The sequence below is a fragment of the Euleptes europaea genome, chromosome 1 (genome assembly GCF_029931775.1).
Source record: "Euleptes europaea isolate rEulEur1 chromosome 1, rEulEur1.hap1, whole genome shotgun sequence".
NCBI lineage: Eukaryota > Metazoa > Chordata > Lepidosauria > Squamata > Sphaerodactylidae > Euleptes > Euleptes europaea.
In genome coordinates this window covers 122,770,126-122,789,004 of record NC_079312.1, presented here as the reverse complement: position 1 = coordinate 122,789,004, position 18,879 = coordinate 122,770,126, and the positions used below count along the sequence as shown (strand labels likewise).

Sequence of the window (18,879 nt, the reverse complement as noted above, 5' to 3'; positions counted from 1 at the left end):
CCTCCAGCTTCAGCAGATTACCCCGCGTTCTAGTATTATGAGAGGGAGAAAAGCTTTTTCTGCAGCCTGCTGCTAAAGGATTCTAAAGGCAGCGTCCCTTGGGAGCCAAAGCCTGACAAGCTGAAGAATGAAAGAGTGGGGGCTGCCCCAGTGGCTGCCCCACTGACATTGTGCACAGTCCTGGAATTAATTTTTTTCTGGCGATGTACCAAAGTCCAAGCCATGCTGGAAGAGCCAGGACTCAGTCAAGGGATATGATTTCGGAATGTAATTTTTATCTGTTTTAGTGAATTAAGTCATACCCCCAATTACCACTTACCCTGAACAATCAGAATGGGGTGAAGTTAGGGTTGCCAACCTCCAGATACTAGCAGGAGATCTCCTGCTATTACAACTGATCTCCAGCCAATCGAGATCAGTTCACCTGGAGAAAATGGCCGCTTTGGCAATTGGACTCTATGGCATTGAAGTCCCTTCCCAAACCTTACCCTCCTTAGGCTCCGCCCCCCAAACCTCCCACCGGTGGTGAAGAAGGACCTGGCAACCCTAGGTGAAGTAAATATATAGGTCAGGATCTACAAAGCTACTTAATGTGTGCACAAGAGTTTGGACATGCCTAGTAGGATGTTTTTACTTTTCTTGTTTGAGTGGCAGACTCTTCTGCGCCTTTCGAATTTCTCCAGTTTCAAAAAAGGCTAGCTGCACAGCATAGGAGACACCTATTTTGAAAATTTTAAATCCTGATTTTCTCTGGCTATGCAGATCTAGCCACACCGCTATTTGGATACAAGTCAATAGTAATTGCACAAGTAAGAGATGTCTAGTATTTTTATCAGGCTGACTTAAGTAGTACTCATAGTAATCTTTTGAGGTCAAAGAAGAAATTTCTTCCCTGAACTTTCTATGTTTTGCCTCTTTGTCTAAGGTATCTGAGCTGAACACTGTTGGAAAAAGTTTACTGAACAAAGCACATTTTTTAAAGTGTGGGACTGAACCATCTAGTTCTGAATCAATGCCCAGCATCAAACTCATGGCCGTATTTGGGACTGAAAGAAAAATTCCAAGCAAGACGGTATATCGTTTTTCCTCTTCCCCAGTTTGTACACATGGCAGAACATACCTGTTGCAAGCTATATGTATTTCGTATCTGTCATCTTGGATACAAAGTACATGTACACCTATTAACTCAGAAATGTGTGTTGCCATTATGGCTAGAGTGTTAGACTAGGATCTGAGAGACCAAGGTTTGGATCCCCAGTCAGCCATGGATGCTTGCTGCATGACCTTGGGCGAGTCACACACTCTTAGCCTAACCAACCTCTCAGGGCTGTTGTGAAAATAAAATGGAGAGGACAATGCAGGCCATCTTGGGTCCCAACTGGAAAGAAAGGTGGTATAAATGATGTAAATAAACTACTAAAAAGACTCACTGTGATTTGCTAGTTTCAGAAGGTAGGTATGTTTAGCTTGGAGAGGAGAAGATTGAGGGGTGATATGATAACCATCTTCAAGTACTTGAAGGGCTGTCATATAGAGGATGGTGCCGAGTTGTTTTCTGTTGCCCCAGAAGGTCAGACCAGAACCAAATCAAAAGAGTTTGTCTAAAAATTAGGAAGAACTTTCTAACAGTTAAGAGCGGTTCCTCAGTGGAACAAGATTCCTCGGGAGGTGGTAAGCTCTCCTTCCCTGGAGGTTTTTAAGCAGAGACTAGATGGCCATCTGTCAGCAATGCTGATTCTATGACCTTAGGCAGATCATGAGAGGGAGGGCATCTTGGCCATCTTCTGGGCATGGAGTATCGGACACTGGGGGTGTGGGGAGAGGTAGTTATGAATTTCCTGCATTGTGCAGGGGGTTGGACTAGATTACCCTGGTTGTCCCTTCCAACGCTATGATTCTAAGTGTGTTTTTCTGTTGTAGAAGAGCTAGGTTTGAGTCCAGTTGAACCATAGAGACCAACAAAATTCTGACAAGCTTTCGAGAGTCAAAGTTCCCTTCGTCAGATTTACTAGGGTGTGTGGCTAAACTATAGCCATAACTGTGGTAATTTTGTTGGTGACATAGGTGCTGTGCGCGAAGGAACATACCTACAGTGGCATAGACTGGAACAGATGCTCTTTGGGATTGTTATTTCCTTGAGACTGGAGTCTCCGGGGTGTGTAATTCAAGGCATCTTGAATTTTGCCCTGTCAAAATAAGCACCACCACCACAGATGGCCAATGGATAATATTGCAGCTACCAAGTCAACAGGAACCAGAAAGAACTAGTGTTGGTGATGTTGTAAGACCATCATACGAGGAATGGGGACGAAGGACCCTGTGTTCAAATTTTCTCCACTCAGTCATGAAGTGTCTTGATACTTTGGGGCAGATACAAATAGACATAATTGTGCTTCTCTCCCCGTCCAACAAGAGACCAAAACTTGCCAACATTTGCATTTATAAAAATGAGAGGATGCTAATTTTTTTCACTAAATGGCCATTATAATTTGTTTATATTGAAGCTGCAGATTCCAGAGGAATTAGCCAGTTCTTTTTTATGTTTGTAATTATTTTACTTTTTCTTTGCTTGTCATTGGAGGTATGTACTGCTAACTTTCAGCTTGGCTGTTTGTATCTTGTTGTCCAACACTGCAAATCGTATACTCCATCTTCTGAAGATTCAGTATACATTGTATCCTTCTCTGTTTACAGGCTCATGTCTTGCTTTTGGCCTTAGAGATATATTAATATTCTAATTTTGAAGTGCTTGTTTGTGGAAGGAAGCCCAATCTCCTCTTTCGGGTGTAATTTGTTTACTTGTTTTTCTTTGGTGACCTCTCATATGCACATAGCCTTGTGGCAATGTTATACGTGGGAGTGCTGGAACATTCTCTCCTAGGAAAGGGGCTGTTACCTGCTTGAATTACTGGCTGAGAAGGGTTTCTTGCTTGGAAATACCCATTTGCCCAACTGCCAGGAAATGGCAAGATGAATGGCTATTTGGATAACCTAGGTAGGGCCATAAAGGAATGAGACACACACTCTAAATTGACTGGAGAGAAGGGAGGAGTGATCCACGTGGGACTCTACCACAACCTCACAATATGAAAAGGGAACACCCACCCATCTGGGCAGCAAGGGTTAGTGGTGCTTAAGCTGGGTTTGGAGATGAGGGAGGAAAGTGGAGTCTGCCCTACCAGCTTCTATTTCATATGTCCCAGCATAGTCATATGTCATCCCAAGGAGAGGATGCTGAGGTAATATCTGTGACTCCAAAATTAACATTTAGCTTCATACGCTTTATTTCCTCTCTTAGTTCTGCAATAAACCTTTAGTGCTGGTGATATGCCCTTCCTATGTTGTGTTACAGTAAATAAAAAAAATCTCTTTTTTTAAAGAGCTTACACTGTTTTCAAAGTGTCTCACCTTCGCACCTGACTACTTCTTCCACGCACTGACAAGAACCTCCTGGGTAGGCTAGGTTGGATAGTGAACAGTAGGAAGTGAGAAGAGAGTTAGAAATAGCACACATCTCACTCACGTGTACAGAGATCCTACAGGCGTCCCAAGATGCTGGTAAATAAGGGGGAGGGCAGCAGTTGAATGGTGGGGCTACCCCGTATACCCAGTGGGAGGGGGGAGAAGTGGTGTGCATCCTCGCACATGCATGCGCATCCCCTCAACCCACCATGACAGTGCTCAGTAGAAAGTAAGCCAATAATACTCTCCATAGCACAGAGTAAAGTATTGGGGTGTTATTGCTAGAACTCTTCATTTGATACCCCTGGTGAGTTACAAATAATTGCTTCCTTCCTGCAGGCATACATCAACCTTTCCCATACGTAGACAGAGCCTTTTGGCAGAGTGGAATGGCCACAGAAATACTCTTTTACTTGTCAGTAAAAACACAAGTCTGGCAAAACAGAACGTAATGGACTGTACAATTTATTTTACATGAGATGAGACAAAAGCTTTTCAAGTGCATAATACAAACTCGCCAAAAATACAAAGTTGATGGAAATGTTTGTACACAGGACAGAAAAAGTTTTACAGCAAATACCTTCAACATTTAAGGGCTAGATCTTTAACTGGGGTAAATCAGTGCAACTCCATCGACATTCGCAGTTAGGAGACATACCTGAACCGACAACATCGCCCTTAAATCTTTACAAGCATTTACCTCTTTAGCTGCAGTCATACAGTTGCATGGGACAAAAAAGCCATATCAACAGATTTCACAATGATTAAGGGCTCACTGTTTTTATTCATACACAGAGCTTACAGTATAATTAAGTTTTTAAAGGTCTAGTCAGCCAAAAATCTGCAGCGAAATATTACAAAATTCAAAACCATTACTGTTGGCAGAAGACACGTGTTACTGTAAAAATTTAGAAACTGTTTAGTAAAAGTTACAGAATAAAAAGACCAGATAGGATATGTCATTTTTTTAAAAAGGAAAAAAAAAGTCGAATTTGGAGAATCGTCGGTGTCTAGCAATACCGGCCTTCCAAATTTACCATTACATCTTCAAATCTGTATCAAACAACTTTCATTTGCTTTTCGATGGGGAAAACAAATAGTCTTGAATTCATTTATCCATATTGTGACGTCTACAATGTTTGAAAGCACAAATTTAGATATAAGGGAGTGGTCTCCTAAGGTTACTCTGACATGGGAGACATGTATTCAATTCAATTACTCTGGAGAGATGTATAAAACAAGATGCAGAAAACAAAAAAATCTAGTGTAGTCCCATTTTGAAAAGGGACAGACGTATCCATTTGCCAGATTTAGAGTGCCGCAAAGCATGCTTAAAGGCAACAATCCTATATGCACAAAATTTGGGATAGAGTCCCAATGAACTTAGTGGGGCTCTGGAGAAAACATGCATAGGATGTAAGTTCAAGCTGACTGCAGCAGGACTTAATTATGCATCAGACTTAATTATGCATCAGACTGCAAAAGCCGCTCGTTCTGTGACAAACATTATTGCTACTACTCAGGCATGATGAAAGAACCAGAACCAAAGACCCAAACATTGGAGGCAGTCTTGAGTTTCTCTGCTAGCAGGATCTAAAATGTCAGTAGGGTCAACCGATCTAAGAATACCAGCAAAATAAAATGAAGACAAATGTCACATTTTGTAAATGCTAGCTTTCCAAATATTCACTAGAATCCTCTGAAAGCCTAACTTGGGAGACAAAGATATCAGAATTAGTTTTGTTTCTGTCGTCAGAGAGCACTATCATTGGACTGAAGACTGCCAAACTTGAATTTGACCAGTTAATTGTAACGAGTATCTCTTTCAGTGATGAGTCTCATGGAAGGGGATAAAGTTCAAAGCTTGCTGCAGTCCACCAGGTAAGTGATGGGCTTCCTAGCTGATGTTCGACTAGTTCTGTGGGTTGAACAAATCCTATAACAAAAATCCACACAGTGGATTCTGAACTCAGAACTGCAGTCTAATAATGTCAGGAGGATTTGTTCTTGATGAGATACCGGTAGTTTAGGCATTTAAATGTTGGTGCCAAAACAGCCACTTGAACCACATGGTAAGCAGAATGTAACTAGGCTATGCCGTAGCCCTGCGGCAGGAACAATTTAGCCATCTTGTTTCCCTAGCTGCTTGTGAAAAGGGCAGCAGTACAAGAAAACAGACTTTCTCTAACCAATGGATGAGAATGCTTATTGAATTTAAATACTTTTTTTGTTGCTTTATATCCCTAATGGATTGTTTCGCCTCAAAAATATTTCAACTTAACGTAAGTTGGGGGAAATCTAAATTTTAACAAATGCTAAGATTTCCCTCCCACAAAGCTTCTACAACTTTCTGATTCTCTCTGCCTCTGAAATATTTTTTCCCTGAAAGCTCCTTACAAAATGCCTCATATAGTAAAAACATCAGAATAAGGCTATTCAGCTAGGCCTTCCACAACACTGGACATTGTCTCAGGGTTACAAACCATAGTTGTGACTCCCTTCTCACTGAAATCAATGGCAAAACTGCAGCTCATGTTCTGAGTACTTTTAATCATGGTATGCCTCCCATCTTCTTAAGGGCAGAAACAAAGACAGATGAACATGGGACGTCTCACCGAAGGAACCATCGTGCAATCCAACTAGTACTGAGGACAAGTTTACACTTAAAATGGGGGTACATTTTGTGTTTACCTAAATGGACTTTGCGAAAAGGACAACAGCAAGACAAACCAGCTCACATCTGCAAACAGTTCTACACCCATCCAACTAGTACTCACCCTGGAAATCTGACAAAAAATGCTGTCTGACTCAAGTCTTGATGAAAAACTGTGAAGCGTACATGAATGAATGAAGTAGTAATGGATATTGCACAGAAATCAGTCAGACATAAAGCTTCACTGTTTAAAAACAAATGCGAGCTATATATATATATATATTGGAATGCCAATCTCTTGCTTCATGGTGGGGTGGGGTAGACTTTTAGAAGTAAGGGAATGAACAGCTACTTCACACTGTCCAATTAAGAGTGGGCTTCAGACTCCCCAAAAAATCCATTTCAAACACTTCCACAACCATCAGGAAGCAAGTTTGTTGATTTGCTAAGATGACAATCAAAGTTGGATCACAGAAAAATAAAGGAGGTATCCCATTTTGTGAGTTCAGCATAACTGATGCAGGTGGTGACTCCTCCAGGCAGAGTATAAAGTTAAGCAATGCTTACTTTGAGGTTGAATGCTAGTCAAATTGCTGTCACCCTTTTACATCATTTGTACCAAATATAGTTGTACACTATGTCCTCTGAGCTTCAAAACCCATTCTGATGCATCTTTGTTATTAGCTTTAGTTCTCAACTGAATAGATTTGAGGGTCATCTCCACCTTTGGGCTTTCTTGCAACACTTCCAGAACGATTTAGCTGCTTATGCAGCCCTATGATGCAGGACCACCGGCCTTGCTCTTCTCTCTGAGACCTTTCACTGCCATAGCTGAACCACACAGCTTTGTTCTTTGGATCCACCACCATCTACTTCCAACAGCCAACGAACATTATTATTGGAGAGCGTTCGAGGTGCTGTACCAGATGAAAGTCACTTATTTACATGATTCACATATGCGTATCCACAGTATGTACACAAGTACTCATTCTCTTAACTCACAGCGATTTCTACACCTCAGATTTAGATGAGTTTAAGAGTCCACCTCTCTCCCTGCTCCTGGTTCCATAGCACTGAAGCTGAGAGAGGGGCTAGGGATTTCTAAATGAACTCTCAGCATCATCAACAAACTACAGTTCTACAGATGCTTAGGAGGAAATCATGACAGTTGAACTCTTATATTGGTTTTATACATCTATAAGGGTAAATATGACCTGTGCAGAGAAGCTTCTCAACCAATTACCTGGAACAAAAGCCTCCGTTCCTCTCTTTGCAAGTGTCCTTCTGTTCACGTAAACAAGCCTGTCATCTTCCCACCAGAAGAAAAGCATAAGAACTTTCCTCCTGAAGATCCAGACAAACTGATTTCTGTACATATTACAAAAATAATCTACTCTTTTAAACACATCTTGATTTTATAATATTTAGGGAAGCATTATTAGACCTATTTATTTGTTATTTTATATAAGTATTTATACCCCGCTTTTCTCCCCAATAGGGACCCAAATTGCTTACATCATTCTCCGCGCCTCCTCACAACTACCACCCTGTGAGGTATCTTCGGCTGCGAGAGAACGATTGGCCCAAGGTCACAAACCTGGGCCTCCCAGATCCTTGTCTGACATTTTAGGCACTACACCACACTGGCTCTCTGACTTGGGGGGTGGGGAGTTCACAAATGATCCTTTCAGGCTATAACACCACTACGGACTCACTAAATTCCCTTTTTAGGATTGCAGAAGTAGCTTTCTACACTTAAACGCATCAATCCTCTTGGAAATACTGGCTAGGAAGCATCCAAAATGAAGGACCTGACAGACTTCTGCCATCTCTCCCTCCATGTGATTCCTAAGCTACACTCTCCCATGGTACAGTAATATCCTCCCTAGCGCGCCCAAGTATTTCAAATACTGGCTGAACTGTTTTTTTAAAAAAATGGCACCAAAAAAAAAAAAAAGGTTTTATGTACAAAAATATCTAAGAAGCTTAGATAAGTCAAATCAGTATTTTGGGTCTGACAGTAGCCATTACTGGGCACTTAGGATAAAACCTATATAAAAACAGGGCACCTAGAGCAAATCCATTATTTTGTCATTCCCTTCAAACTGCCAAAAAAAAGAAGACGACTAAAAGCAAACAAAACAATGCTTTTCTGTCTAGTGACTGATAACCATGAATCATATGTGACTAACTGATCATTCTTGTATCTGCCTGGCTTTCAAATAGCGTACGCCAAACAGCGCTACAGAGTAATTGTCCGCATTGTTTGAAGAGTCCTTTAATTTGGTCCTCCAACTCCACGAAAATGGTTGCCTGTTAATTCCACAGGATGTTTCAGAGCTCTCGTCTCCTCAGCCCTGGCCTTGTACGCATCTGTCACGGCCTCCTTTTTAAAAAGGAAATTGCTGCTCAAACATAAGCCCTCCTGTGCTCACAGCCATCTTTAGCATTTGCCTTTTCTGTGTTATTTGCAGATCACAGCCCGGCTAATAATGGAGAGCGGGGTCAGCGCGCCAGCAGAAAGCAGCTGCAGAAGCCGTCCGAGCAGCTCTGCCAAGCAAACTCTAGAACGAACTTGTACTGTTTTGTTTTAACAGAACGTAGCAGGACGTTTGCTTTCCCTTTCCGTCCTACACTACGGGGAGACGGGGGCAGTTGGCTAATTCTTAGCTGCACGTAGGAAGAAATCGATGAGGGAACAGATGTACTGGAAAGAATTCAAAATTCCATTATGACTTCCTCACTGCTGTGAGGGGGGAAAATCAAATGTAAAAAAGGCAGCCTGCAGAGACCCTCAGCTGCTTCAAAATTGATTGAAATGGAGTTTGTGGGGAATGCCCTGAAAACACAGGGAATGGTCCGCAGCGCTTAAAAGATCCAACACTGCCCAAAAAAGCTCCGCGTGTTTTACAGCGGGCCTACAGCTGACCTTGTTTGGAAGGCCTGGCGTTTATGAGAACACCAAGTTGTTTTATCAGCCATTAAAAGAGCAGATCTGGTTGATGTTATGAAGCTGCTGTTTCTCAGGAAAAGGGCAACAGATGGCAAACCACACTGGTACGCTCATGAACACAATCCAGGAAGGACAACACCGAGGCAGATAATAAGGACTCTTCTTAAAATCAGGTACAGCAGCAGACAGCTAGACAAGGCTGTCTGGCATGGAAGGCAAATATTGTGCTTAGGTCTGTTAATGTACTCCCTAGGAAAAAATAATAATAATGAGTTTTAAGGAAACTGTAACAAAAAAAATGTTTAGATAGCAAACTCAGACAGGGTTACAACTTCCCTGTATTCTAGCTCCAAATGCATAGTTGGCCATCAGGCTTTAAGTTAATCCAGCCCCCTTCACCACAGCATTATGCTTTTCTAAAGACAACAGCAGGAACAACGTGTGTACATTCCATTAAGATCTGCATATGTGTGAAAGGGCAGAGTTAAAGTCATTAAACAATCACGAAGCAGGATCTGACAAATCTTCTGATGCCTGACAGCTCCAGATGAGGAGCCAGTGAATACACTCAGCGGCTCACAAGATGACAAGAGGGATTTATAAAGTAGTGTATGATTTTTAGTGTTGTTTTAGGAAAGTATATTTTAATTAGATAACCCATCGAGGTGGACATGGGAGATCATAGGTACTGTGGCAGGACAGTATGTATATATCCTCATGTCCCTGGCCTGTGGGGCTCACAGTTGGAGCAATCCTAACCAGGTCTGCTCAGAAGTAAGTCCCATTTTATTAAATGAGGCTTACTCACAGGAAAGCGCCCTTAGGATAGCAAACCATTGCATGACAAAGTGAGAAACACCAACAACATAAAGGTTCTACCCATGTACCCATAACAACAAGAAAAATACTTATTTAGTAGTAAGAGAAACAGTAGGAAGACTGGCCAGACACTGTTGAGTATTTTACAATTAGTGCACCAGATTTGAGCCCTAAGACATCACTAGGGAGGAGAAGACGTCATTGTTTGGGCAATCTGCACAGGCAGTTTCCTTTACATTGGTCAATACACAGAGGAAAATTAACTAGGGATTGAAATGGATATAATCCAGGAAGTAGACTGCTAAATAGTACCAGAAAGAGCAGGGAAGTCCTTGAAATCAAAGGGAGGCAACCGAAAGATAATCTAGAGAATGGGAAGCTGGTGAAAGGATGCATAGAAGATGGAAATGTGGCTCTGGTTTCAAAACAGGAAAAGGAATTGAATGGCTGCCTTGGAAATCTTTTTAATGCTGGTGTTTGTCCAAGGCTCAATTTCCCCACACATACCAACAGGATAAAATGTTCTTTTTTGCAACCTTGATGGCCAGCTTCTTGGGGAAAACATGAAATATGTTTTTTATTATTAAGCTGAGGTTACACTGAAAACAATGGAGGCTAAAGCAAAGCAAATGGACGAGTAGATTAAAAAAAATCAGACGAGGTCTCGCAAGCAATGTAATTAACTGGAGTAGATTGTTGAAGGGCTTAATTTATTTATTTATTCGATTTATATCCCTCCCCGACTGAGGTCAGGCTCAGGGCAGCTCACGTTCTGCACAACTAACAGCACAAGTATCAAGGAATCAAACAAACTTCTATGCCCACTTTTAGAAGCTCAGGAAGTTCAAATGACCTGCAACATATATCCCCTTTTAAATTGTTTTACACTGGAAATGGGGAAGTTTATGATCACTGTTGACAAAGATGGGAGACCTGACTTTTTCCCAGAAAATAATTTAGACAATGTCTAAAATTAAAGGGGCTATTTCAAATGGCAGCTGACCAAAGAAAACATTTGGCAATGCCAGGAATGAAATGAAATCTGATAGCTCACAGTAAATATTGGATTTATGTAAACATCAAGGCAAGATTGACAAAGGAGCGGACCAAGAAAATCAGTGCTTAACATCTGGGAGCTCAAAATCAATTGGCAAAACCACGAAAGTCTATCGTGATCCCGTCATAATGGGATTTCAGATAACATCTAGCTTTACAACGCACCTTAAGCCGGATTCACACAATTATTTCTAACTTGCTGTGTGATATTTTTGCCATTAACACCTGCTGAGAACTGAATGGAAGTCATGTCTTGTGAAAGGGCTTAATATCAACCGAGCTATGATTCATTTCAAAACAAAAAGCTGGTTTTGTTGCCATGTTGATCAAGAGCCAAAGATACATTGGGACCTCCTAAAGACCAAATTCCACTTGAATCATTCTGTGGCGTGAATGCAAAACTGAAGCAGTTAAAAAATTCCAACCTGTATTTATTAATTTTTATTTTAGGGATTTATGAGCGGCCCCTGAACTATTGGATTCCTGAAGCAGCAAAAACAAACAACGAAACGAGAACAAATCTAACAATAAAATCTTGGATAATATAATTTTGAAGTAAAACATGCTGGCTACGAAGTTGTGCCCTCTACAATCCGTAAACTGTAAGTTATTTGGTGGAAAGTAAAGATCAAGTTATATACAGTATATGATCAATTTGATTTGGTAAACAGTCTTCCAAGGGAAGCATTCAAACTGTTCTTTGATGAGTACCTGCTGTACAACACCAGAGTCCTAGCCAACGTGGCCTTAAATCTATTCAGCCCACTCCTTTTCTACTAGAGGGTAAAGATAATGGGCTACAATTTTCAGATAGCTTCCTCAAGGGTAGTCCCCAGAAATATCAACAACACTATGAGAATGTCATATCATCATGGAGCATGAGGATTGAAGCCAGTGAGTACCTGAGAGGGAGTATAAGAAGGATCTACTAAATGGGCTTCCTTTGGGTTATCATCTAACATTACCTCTTTTCTGGCTTCATTGAAAAAAGCCAACCTTGGCAAGAGCATTAGCAGTTATGGGAGCCATGTTTCGTTGTTTTTTTAAAAAAGAAAGAAAAAGAAAAAAGAAAAGAAAATTACTGTACAGGTTTTACTGTTATCCTCACAACACCCCTGTGAGGTAGGTAAGCATTATGAACTCCCTTTCATGGTGTAGGGGGAGGGAAGGAGTGATTTCTGGGAACCTCCCCCTCTTGTCTAATTGAGTGGCAACGTTCAGGAGGATCTCCCTGCTTTCACAGCCATGTTCAATTTCATCAGTCCATTTTGTTTGGCGGAGGCTTGCTGTGCCTAACATTACCATACAAACAGAGCATCATGCAAGGGGAGTAGCACATATTAATCAATCACAGAATAGCAAGACTCTTTTATACCACACAACAGGCTTCACAGTTCATCATGAGAGCTGCACATGCTCAGCTAACAGGAGCCTGTTTGAAAGGAAGTAAAAAGAGCGGCTTCTCAACCCTGGAATGTGTGATGTTTAAGGCATAGCACAATAGGTAATGAAATCATGATCAAACAGGTCAACAATAAATATATAAGGAAGCCAATAGCGGGATGTCTCTCCTGTCCGCCTCCCGAGGGCTTTACAGAACTCCCTTGAACTTGGCTGAGCCAACCGGCCTTGCCACTTAAGGCCAGGAACAGCAGTTTATATCTCCATATCCACAGGTCTGATATCACCGGTTTTGTGTTCTTTTACCCACAGTTCCCTGTCTTTGGCCGGATCCACTTTCTGAAGCAACTGATCCACAGGTTCTACTGTCTAAAAAAACATAAGAAGAGCAATGGCATAGTTTTCAGAGAGCAGGTGAATGAATCGTGCGAGATCATCTAGCAAAACTGAACCGCCTCCCCATCTGCTTCGCTCCCTCCCCCAACTCTTGAGACATGTTTCTTCCATACAATCTTAAATGGACATTTCCAACACAGCACTTGTCTTCTGGCCTTGTGTTACCAAAGGGTGACATTTGAAGACAGGAACTTGTTGTTGGAGTGAAAATGAGTCAGCATGCCTGGACATTGGGGGGGGGGGCACTAATTTACTCTAAGCGTGTAGGTGTTATCTCTTGAGTGGGATGCTCCCCTTTGTGTGAACCTGGGGACTGCCTTCTGACCCCTCCTCCTTCTCTCTCAGTAGTCACTGTTTCTCTCTCTTTCCACATGGACCTGCATGGAGGCAGATGTATCTACAGGTCTCTCCTGTAGAAACAATATATCATACTTGCACTCGCATGACGCCAGAAAAGCTGGCCACTTGTATAGGGAAATGTATTCTTTAGATTAAGCTTTCTATCAACTGCAACAAGAATGTGAACAGAACCCACTTGAATAAATGTAAGTTTTACTTTTTGCAATTTACTTCTTGTATTCTTTAGATTAGGCTTTCTATCTTTCTATCAAGTGCAACAAGAATGTGAACAGAACCTACTTGAATAAATGTAAGTTTTACTTTTTGCAATTGACTGCACTCAATACCACTCTTCCATGACTGGGCAAACTCTGCTGTATTAACCAAATGTACAAAACAATTGTAGGTAACCATTAACTGGAACAGGGCATTACACTGAAGACCACTCCCACTTTTTGTTCCCAAAGCTATCCATGATTGGGTTGAATTTTGCAATTGAAAAGGTCCCTGCTTGCTGAAACTGCTCATCAGATTGAATCCCATTCCAAGGGACAGCCAATGAGCAGTCAAATCAAGTCAACTCTTAAGACCCAATTGTGGCACTCAGCGATGGCTCTTCAAGTCCTGTTTCCAAACCTGGAAGTGATTCAGACACAGAAACATTTTTAAGTCCCCTGATCAAGTCTCAGAGCCAAGAAGGTAGCTCCTGAATCCGCAAGGTGGAGAAGGAGTGCAATTTGCCACAGGCCAGATGGGGGCACCTTGTAGGCCACTGTGTGAACCGACTGCTGGACTTGATGGACCTTGGTCTGATCCAGCAGGGCCGTTCTTATGGAGCCAAATAGCAGGATGTTACTTTCTTTGAGACGGAGTTGGGGGGAGGGGAATGAAGCCTATGTAAGAGTGGGACGGGGTCCCAACCCTTCCTCTTTTTTGACCATCAGCGAAGAAATGCACTCCTCTGGACACCGAGATTTGATCCGGGTAATTAGAAATGTATCTCTCTCAGTGTCTGGATTGCTTCTGAGTAGGTCCTCGGACAAAGTGATCCAGGCTGCTCTCTGAGCGCACGTGTCAGAAATATTTTCCCCCACAGTTTCTGCAGTTTGGAGAAGAAATGGCCGGGACGGGACGGGACAGGAGGAGGCAAGGAGTGAACTACTCTGTCCCTTGGGTACTATCTTCAAACTTGGCAAATTCTGACATAAGATCTTCAGATCTAACCCCCAGCAGTGGACGTGATCAAACCCTGAACAGAATGAACTGCAAAGTTTGGAGGACTCTGTGCAGGACAGGCTTTTAGATTTCCCATGAGCCTCCTGGAACACTGCATCAGAAAAGATTGAAGGACAAGCAGACTCACACTTTGGTTGAACATGTCTGTCTCATGTCGCAACTGCGTGTACTGGCAGAGATGCTGTCGAATCATCTCCACTCTCTCCACCTCCAGCCTCTCAAGCTCCTGAAAGTGAAGAGTTATCCAATGTTTTCAATAACGGATGGCAATAAAGAACTACCCCTGAGCGCGGCAAAGAAAATAAGGTCCAGTATGGTTGCTAAGAGAGCTGAACCTTTGGGTTGATTTTAATGGTTGCTAGGTCCCATTGGCTGATTGGACACCACCACAATTTTTACTTATTATTTCTCTGAATGCATTGAGTTTAGCATAGTTTTATTATGTATATTTTAGCATAGTTTTATCATATTTATTATCAATCCAGAATTGTATTAACCTTTATTATGTATCTGTGGTATCCTTGACATGTTTGTAATGGCCTATGGCTAAATGCAAATGAAACCATTCATTCAACTACAATAAAAGATGGGGTTGCTTTATATGAATACCACAGAATCATAGAATCATAGAGTTGGAAGGGACCACCAGGGTCATCTAGTCCAACCCCCTGCACAATGCAGGAAACTAACAACTACCTTCCCCCCCACATCCCCAGTGACCCCAACCCTCCCCCCACCATGCAGGATCCCACAATCAAAGCACTCCCGACAGATGGCCATCCAGCCTCTGCTTAAAGACCTCCAAAGACGGGGACTCCACCACCCTCCGAGGCAGTGCATTCCACCATCGAACAGCCTTCACCATCAGAAAGTTCTTCCTAATGTTCAGGTGGAATCACTTTTCTATTAGTTTAAATCCATTACTTCGTGTCCTAGTCTCGGTATGTGCTAGCACCCATCTAACCACACAAGTATTAACTCACACCATCGTTGCTACATTGCTGGGTATAGTTTTTAAAAAAACTTTTGGCAATTGAGATCTGCACAGAACACCATCTTGTGAAAGAATCTAATATGGACTGAGATGCTAGAGAATAAAAAGTCGTGGTGTCAGTTTTTCATAAACGACTGTCGTAGCATGGGTGCCCATGACTATGAAGGACTGAAGGAGATTTGGACTATCTCTGCCCTCGCTCTTCAATTGGTCTTTGAGGAATGCCAGGGCTACTGAAATTATGGACATGCAAACAGAGACCAGGAACGCCATCTGACATATTCTAAGCTACACTGAGAGGTTAGAAAAGGACTTTCCCAGTTCAGTTTGCTTCCTCGGTCTATGCTGGGACAAGTTGGGGGGAAAGTCCTCCAGTATCCTCTGTTGCAGAAAACAGAATACTGAACTGACAGAAGCTTAAAAAATACATACAAAAATAAGAATACACACCAGTATATCCCTCCCCCCACCCCAGCCAGTTCTTAAATGTTCCCTGACATCTGGCAGCTGTACTGTATCTAAGCAGTTCTTGGGTTAGATATGTAGTAACTGTCAGCAACTCAATTCAGGAATTATGCATTACACTGAAAATACAATATGGTGACTGAGCACAACATACCAGAGAGGTAGTCACCATTTCTTCAAACCACTTTGACTGAGCTTGATTATAAAGATCCACACAACGCATGAGGTCATCTCCTGCAACGGGCAAGAAAACAGTCAGCAATTTATGTGAGATTCAAAAAAGTGGGGGAGATAATTGCAAAATATAAGCAACAAAGAAAACTGCCGTGATCTCTTGGTGCAGGTCACCAATTCATTAAGAAGTAAAAAAGTTATCTTTCCTTACCTGGGGTGAAAGAGCAGTCAAGAGACAAACCCTGCTGCCGCATCAAATTGGATGGCAAGTCTTTTTCAGCCAATAACACAGAGAGGTTTTTAAAAATAATACTAAGAAAACAATAAGGGAACAACATTCCAATTCCATAGCTGCCTACCTCCCTTGAACATCCTCCTTTCCCTTCAAACAAATCTACCAAAGCTTCCCTAACCATAGAGGCCAAGGCTCATGAACATATTCAAAAACTGTGTTAAGAAACAAAGGGGAAAAATATTGTTTCCCCGAGTTTTTGGGGTGGGGATTGAGCGCAGATCAAAAAGTTTTTAAAAGGGAGTGAGTTAACTAAAGAGCATGATGAATAAACTCCCCCCCCCACACACACACACACATACAAACACATGCCAGTTTTGGATATTTTTAAATTGTGTCAGCTGGGGAAAACATGCTTGTCTTATGGCTGCTATGCGCTTACTTCTGTTTACCAGGGAGCAGTTCCTTTATCTATCTTAATGTTGATATTACCCCCCATAGGAAAAGCAAAGGCAGAGTTAAAACACCCATGCTAATACTGCAGAAGTGCATATGACTTTATAGCGAGGTTCTTCAATTAAGACGTCTTTTCAATACCTCTCTCGCCATCTAGTGTACGGGATGGGGTAGTAAGTATTTCATCAAACACAAATGCGCAGAATTACAAAGAAAACAGAAGGACAAGCTATAGCTTGAAGGGGGACAAAGGAAGGTCATAGCCACCCGTATCTGTTAGATTTTAGTTGTGCAGACTTTAATAAACTCAGAGGCATGATGAGAATCATTCCATGGGCAAGACTGCTGGAAGGGAAGGGAGCAAGTGAAGGGTGGGCTCTCCTAAAACAAGAGCTCTTGCAAGCTCAAGCTCTCGCTATTCCAACAAGAAACAAACATGGTATGGGATCCAAGAAGCCAATGTGGATGAACAGAGAACTCCATGATGAGCTAAGAGAGAAAAAGGAAATGTTCAAGGAATGGAGGCAAGGGCATACCTCTAAAGAATATTTGCAGGTTGCTAGGCACTGTAGGTCAGCCAGAGAGGCCAAAGCTCACAGTAATCTGAGGCTGGCCAGGGAGGCTCGCTACAACAAGAAAAGCTTCTTCAGATATGTGAGGAGCAAACACAAGATAAAAGAGGCAAGAGGCACACTGTTGGGTGAAAATGGAGAAACTCTGACAGAGGACAGAGAGAAAGCAGAAAGGCTCGATGCCTATTTTGCCTCAGTTTTTTCCCTGAAGCCAGGCTCATCTAGAGATGGTAAATCATGATGGGTAGCTGTGTTAGATGGGTACCATCTAGATGGTTCCATCTTGACCAGGATAGGATTATCTGTCAATACAGTTTTGCTGCTGCAAGAATTGTGATAGCCAAAGTATGGAAACAAGTAAATAAACCTTCAATCATTGACTGGAGAGAGAAATTATGGATGTATATGAGGATGGCCAGGTTAACGGAATTTCTGCATGGAAAGGATATGGGAGAATTTAAAAAAACATGGGTTAAGGCCACCTCATATTGGGATAAGTTGGCAAAAATGGACTTTACTTTATTAATTAATGAGATATAGAAATCAATTTTTTAACAATTGTGATTTATAATATTAATGGATAAAATAAAACTGTTAAGACACTTCTGCGGAAGTCGGGTGAAGGGTCACTCTTTAGGTAGGTGGAGGGGAAAGGGTATCTTTGTTTAATATTATAAATTAGTAATTATGAATGTATTAATTATGGTACATGAATACCCCTTTACAATTTCTTGTATTCTTTTTTGTAATTTTATTTTTATTTATTTTTATTTATTTTCTTGTTGTATTTGTTTGTTTTTATGTTTTCTTAAAGAAAAAAATCTAATACAAATTATATTAAAAAAATAGATGGTTCCATCTAGAGATGGTAGTAGGCAAGGCACAGGATCCAGGCTGGTGGTTGACATGAACAGAGCGGTAGTTGAGAAGCACCTGGCTGCACTGGATGAGTATAAATCCCCTGGGCCAGATGGTATGCACCTGAGAGTGCTCTAAGAACTTTCTAGAGAGTTTGCATCATCTTCCAGATCTCTTGGAGGACAGGAGATGTGCCACAAGACTGGAAGAAGGCCAATGTTTTCCCAATTTTCAAAAAATGGAGGAAGGATGACCCAGGAAACTACAGGCCAGTCAGTTTGACCTCTGTCCCAGGGAAGATACTAGAGCATATTTTAAAGAGCTCAATCTGCGAGTATCTGAAGGACAATTTGGTGATCCATGGAAGTCAGCATGGATTTGTCCCCAACAGATCCTGCCAGACCAACCTTGTTTCCTTCTTTGATTGAGTGACAAGCTTACTGGATCGAGGGAATGCTGTCGATGTTGTTTACGTAGATTTCAGTTAAGCCTTTGACAAGGCTCCCCATGATGTTCTGATGGGTAAACTAGAGGACTGTAGACCGAACCCTAGAAGTTAGGTGGATAGGGAACTGGTTGGAGAACAGCACTCAAAGCGCAGTTGTCAATGGCATTTCAACTGACTGAAAAGAGGTGTCTAGTGGGATGCCACAGGGCTTGGTTCTGGTCCTGATACTTTTCAATATTTTTATAAATGATCTGGATGAGGGTGTGGAGGGACTACTCATTAAATTTGCAGATGACATCAGATTGGGAGGAGTAGCGGACACCCCAGAAGATAGAATTCAACAAAATCTGAACACACTGGAAAAG

At 41.8% G+C, this 18,879-nt stretch overlaps 1 protein-coding gene across 1 annotated transcript in view; it reads right to left on the bottom strand.

Annotated features, from left to right (window-relative positions):
* Nucleotides 1–12,130: 12,130 nt before the first annotated feature.
* Nucleotides 12,131–18,879, bottom strand: part of GAS7 (growth arrest specific 7) — a 29,942-nt gene continuing 23,193 nt past the window's right edge. Inside the window, exons 8-10 of the mRNA XM_056855768.1 lie at nt 15,929–16,008; nt 14,443–14,541; nt 12,131–12,713 (exon numbers count right to left, since the gene is read on the bottom strand). Of these exons, the coding sequence (XP_056711746.1) occupies nt 12,600–12,713; nt 14,443–14,541; nt 15,929–16,008 (293 nt within the window). The 3' untranslated portion in view covers nt 12,131–12,599. The remainder of the gene's footprint in view (nt 12,714–14,442; nt 14,542–15,928; nt 16,009–18,879) is intronic.